Here is a 5,000-nt window from a genome sequence, read left to right as displayed (position 1 = left end):
TGAACAGGTCACACTCCCACTGTACCGTAATTACGAAGCGCCAGCGAGATGACGCCACCGTTAACGGAGCGAAGGACAAACTCCTCGTCACAACAACGGGGGAGAAAAACAGAAAACAGCGACACTCCCGTCATCTCTCTCGCCACGCCTCCTCTTTTTCCTCCTCCTCCTCCTCCTCTTTTTTTCCCTCCTCCTCCTTCTCCTTCTCCTCCTCCCTCTTCTTTCTTTACATTCTCTTCCTACCTCCCTCCCTCCTCTTCTCTCTCGTTTCTCCCTCGTCTTTCTTTTTCCTCCCTCTCCTCTCTTCTCCTCCTCTTCTCTCTTTTCCTCTCTTTCCTCCCTCCTCCCTCCTTCCTTCCTTCCTCCTTTTCTTTTCTTTATTCCCTCTCCCTTCCCTTCTCTTCCCCATCTCCCCCTCCCCCTCATACACAACCCTGGGCCTACAACAACCAATATCCCCTCCTCTTCCCTCCCATCCTATCCTACCCCATTCCCCTTCCCTCCCCTTTCCCTTATCCCCTTCACCCTCCCCTCCCCTTCCCAACTTTCCCCTCCCCTCCCTTATCCCCTTCACCCTCCCCTCTCCTCCCCCTCCCCTTCCCTACTTTCCCCTTTCCCTTATCCCCTTCACCCTCCCTTCCCCTCCATCCTTCCCCCCATCCTTATTCCCATTCCCAATTTCCCATCTCTTCCCCTTTCACCTAAATCCTCCCCCTGATCCACACCTGATGAGACTTCGTGCCGCCCAGCCACGACCACAACAGGACGACCTCACAGACACAAAGACGACCAACGACCCTATCACAAAATTGAATAGAAAGACACTTATACGGAAATTAATAACAATAATAATAATAATAATAATAATAATAATAATAATGATGATGATAACAATGACTACTAATAAAATAAAAACAGAAACACATTAATAACATTAATAATAACAAGAACAACAATAATAATAACAACAACAATAGTAATATCAACAACAACAACAATAATAATAAATAATAATAATAATATAAATAAAATCAACAAACACAATAGTAATAAAAATTAATAAATGTAAATCTGACGGGTTCGTCTGAACTTGAGATTAAAGAGATATCCTTTGATTGGAAGCGCCATCACGAGTATATATGTATATATATATCTTGGATCAAAGTCTATTTCCTTGATATGTGGAGAGCAAAGAAAACAAACAAAGAAAACGTCACCTTCTCTCAAAAAAATAACACCATTCTCCCTCATACAGAGAAATTTAAACAAAAACACCACCTTTCTTCGAACGAGGAAATAAAATAAAAATAAAAACATCTTCCAAGGAGGTAAAGCAGCTCTATCATAAACAAAGAAAACAAAAACACAAACACGACCCTCACTCCAAACAAAGACACCAAGACAAAACAAGAAAAAACACACGGATATCACTCAAAGCCAACAAATCCAAACAAAAACACCATCCTCACTCAAACAAAGAAAATAAAACAAAAACACCAAACAATCACACAAACAAAGGAAATAACACACACCAGGTAGAAAAAAACAGCTGACTCATAAAATAATGAGTTTCTTATCTTCAACACGGTGTTCGAAAATGGGGGACCGACATGGCCCTGTCTGCTCTACGCCCCCCTCCATCCGCCACCCACCCTCCACCCTCCCCCTACCCCCCTACCCCCCTTTGCATGACACACTTCCTTACCTAACCCTAACCTGGCCCTAGCTACACGTGCGATTATCGGTTACACTGTTGAAATAACTAAAATTGTTGAAGTGATTGTGATAGTGGTGGTAATAGTGGTAGTGGTGGCGATGATGGTGGTGGTGATGGTGATGATGATGATGATGGTGATGATGATGATGATGATGATGAAACTAATATAAACAACGACAATAACAAAATAATAAAATTAATATTACTCACATTAATTACCACTATCATCATTACCTCCATTACTATTATCAACAATCAAATCTAAATAAATAGAGCAACTGAATGCCTCACACCGAATCAACCCCCCCCACCCCCGCCCCCTGCAATCGCTGCCGGATCTCTATGCAACGGCAGAGGCTTATCCTATTTAAATCTGTTATCGTCATGAGCGCAAGCACTGCGTCTGTTAATCATGCATTGCCTGCCTGCTTGAATGCTTGCCATGGCCATCTTCATGTATGCCTGCCTGCTTGTATCACCTCTCACAAGAATATATATAAATAGATATTTGCAAGTGAATTATGGATAAGTACTTTTATATAAACTTTAACTGCGACACACACGCACGCACGCATGCACGCACATACACACGGCATCCTTCAATCCCAAACTGTAGAGAAGAAGGGGGGGAGGAGGAGGAGGAGGAGGAGGAGGAGGAGGAGGAGGAGGAGGAGGAGGAGGAGGAGGAGGAGGAGGAGGAGGAGGGGGACGAGAAAAGGAAGAAGAAGAAGCATAAGAAGAAGGAGATGAAGAAGGAGGAGGAATGGGTGTAGGGGAAGGGGTGCCAAACGGGGAGGGTGAGGTGTAACAGGGAGAGAGGGGGGTGGGGTGTGAAGGGAAGGTGATTGAGAGAGGGAGAGAGGGAGAGAGGGAGAGAGGGAGAGAGAGGGAGAGAGGGGACTGGCGGTGTAGTTGTGAGGAGTGAGGGGGGGGGGCGGAGTGAAGGGGGAGGGGGAAGGGGAACGGTATTAAGTCAAAGGTCAAGATGAGATTTAAATATACTCGGGAAACGTTACAGGTGCGGCGCACATGGCAGAGGCGGAGGAGGAGGAGGAGGAGGAGGGAGGTGGAGGAAATCGAAGGAACAACACTACTACAACAGAAATATATGCGTATGCGTATGCGTATGTGTATATGTGTGTGTGTGTGTGTGTGTGTGTGTGTGTGTGTGTGTGTGTGTGTGTGTGTGTGTGTGTGTGTGTGTGTGTGTGTGTGTACGTGCGTGCGTTTGTGCGTGCATGCGCGCGTGTGTGTATTGGAATGTGAATGTGAGTGTGAGTGTTATGAACTCCGTATAGGAACGAGAGTATGTATGTACATGAGTGTACGTGTATGTATGTATGTATGCGTGTGCGTTTTCCGTCAAACATGCTGCAACACGAGTATTAAAATGAAGAAGCGCAACCCCAAATCTGAACTCAAGTCACACTGGCCGCTCGAGTAACCAATATCAACAGGAAACCGAAGAGGAAAAGAAGACTAAATATGCCGATAGATAAATTATGTAAATATGTAAACAGCTTCGGGTCCCACTTCAGCGCCTACCTCGAGATACAGAACAAACATATGAGATCGAACAGTAACGCACTTTAAACCAAACTTATGAAATGCTATATCAATTAAAGCATAGGCAACGAGAACCGAACTGTTATGGCACTAATGATAAAAAAAAAACGCATGTCATTTCATTTCTAATCATATCATTTCCATGTTAATTTTTAATGTCATGTCACTCCCAATAATTGTGATCATATGCTGTAAAACCGCATGTTTTTAGTTTCTAAGTATATTTACATTTTTTAATGATAAAAAAAGGATCTATTCACTAATGATAAAAAAAGGATATCATTTTCTATATATCATTTCCAAATTCATCCAATAATCATGATCATATGCTGTAACTTTTAGTAAGTCTATGTACATTTTAAATAAAGAAAAAAAATCAGTATACTTCAAGAAAGGACTATTCAGTATACCTCAAATTCATCGCTGATTTTGATCTAGGTGCATGCTTGTTCACACGCAATTCACAAGGCCGCCGTGAGAACAGCCCGCCCACCTTTTCATGGGCGGGCGGGCGGGCGTGATCTGATCCGTGTCTCCCCCTCTCTATCCTTTCCTCTGTCTCTGTTGGTTTGTCTGTCTGTCTGTCTTACCTACCTACCTACCTACCTATTTATCTATCTACCTCCTTCTTTCCTTCCTTCCGTCCTTCCTTCCTTCCTTCCCTCTCTATCTACCTATCTACCTACCACCTACCTCCTTTCCTTTCATTCCTTCCTTCCTTCCATCCTTCCATCCTTCCTTCCTTCCTTCCCTCGCAATACCCACCCATCCACCATCCCTACCTATCTACCTAACCCCCCTCCATCCCTCCCTCCCAATACCCACCCTCCCTTCTACCCACCCTCCCTCCTTCCCTTTCACCCTCCCATCCACCCACACATTCTCCCCACCCCCCCCTCTTCCCATGCCACGCCCCAGCGCCGCCGCCCGTCACACACGCCCGCGCGCTTGAAGGGCACCGATTCCTTGAGATTTGTGTCTCTCAAGGAAGTGTGAATAAGGGTGAAGGATGAGAGTGAAGGGTGAGTGAGAGTGAAGGATGAGGGTGAAGGGTGAGTGAAGGATGAGTGAGAGTGAAGGATGAGAGTGAAGGGGGAGTGAAGAATGAGGGTGAAGGGTGAGGGTGAAGGGTGAGTGAATGATGAGAGTGAAGGGTGAGGGTGAAAGGTGAGTGAAGGATGAGGGTGAAGGGTGAGTGAAGGATGAGGCTGAAGGGTGAGTGAAGGATGAGAGTGAAGGGTGAATGAGAGTTGAAGGGTGAAAGTGAAGTTTGAGTGAGCTGGCAAAGGGTGGGGGCTAATTCCAATGGATATCCACACTCGAACACATACACACCCCACCCCCACCCCCACCCCTCCACCCCTCTACCCCCATCCCTCCACCCAACAACACACACAAAAAAACAACTAAATATCTCTAGAAATAACATGAAAAAAAAGAAAAAAAAAGTTCTTCACTTACCTTAAGAATCTTAATTTCCTTCCCCAAGAGATTCTGGCTCTTTGCAATGTTCTTCTTGGTGATGCTCTTTATGGCAACAGTAAGGCCGGGTTTCTGCAATGAAAAAAGGGGGGAGAATTAGTAAAAAACAAATCACATAATCAATTCCATGAATAGATAAACAAGCAAAACAACAAAGATGTACATATATAAATAAAATGAAAATATAAGTGAATAAATATAATTAGAAAGTAAACAGATGAATACATAAAATAAA

General features: G+C 44.3%; 1 protein-coding gene across 2 annotated transcripts in view; it reads right to left on the bottom strand.

Moving 5' to 3' along the window:
• Nucleotides 1–5,000, bottom strand: part of LOC122267045 (serine/threonine-protein kinase ULK2-like) — a 127,855-nt gene that overhangs the window by 94,854 nt on the left and 28,001 nt on the right. For both annotated transcript variants that reach the window (XM_086544956.1, XM_086544955.1), the window contains exon 2: nucleotides 4,745–4,837. In XM_086544956.1, coding sequence (XP_086401082.1) covers nucleotides 4,745–4,837 — 93 coding nt within the window. The remainder of the gene's footprint in view (nucleotides 1–4,744; nucleotides 4,838–5,000) is intronic.

Source organism: Penaeus japonicus, unplaced genomic scaffold, assembly GCF_977035675.1.
Source record: "Penaeus japonicus unplaced genomic scaffold, GWHDUDI00000001_assembly GWHDUDI00000016, whole genome shotgun sequence".
Taxonomy (NCBI): Eukaryota; Metazoa; Arthropoda; class Malacostraca; order Decapoda; family Penaeidae; genus Penaeus; species Penaeus japonicus.
Note: the sequence above shows the minus strand (reverse complement) of the source record. Positions and strands in the feature narration are given on the sequence as shown.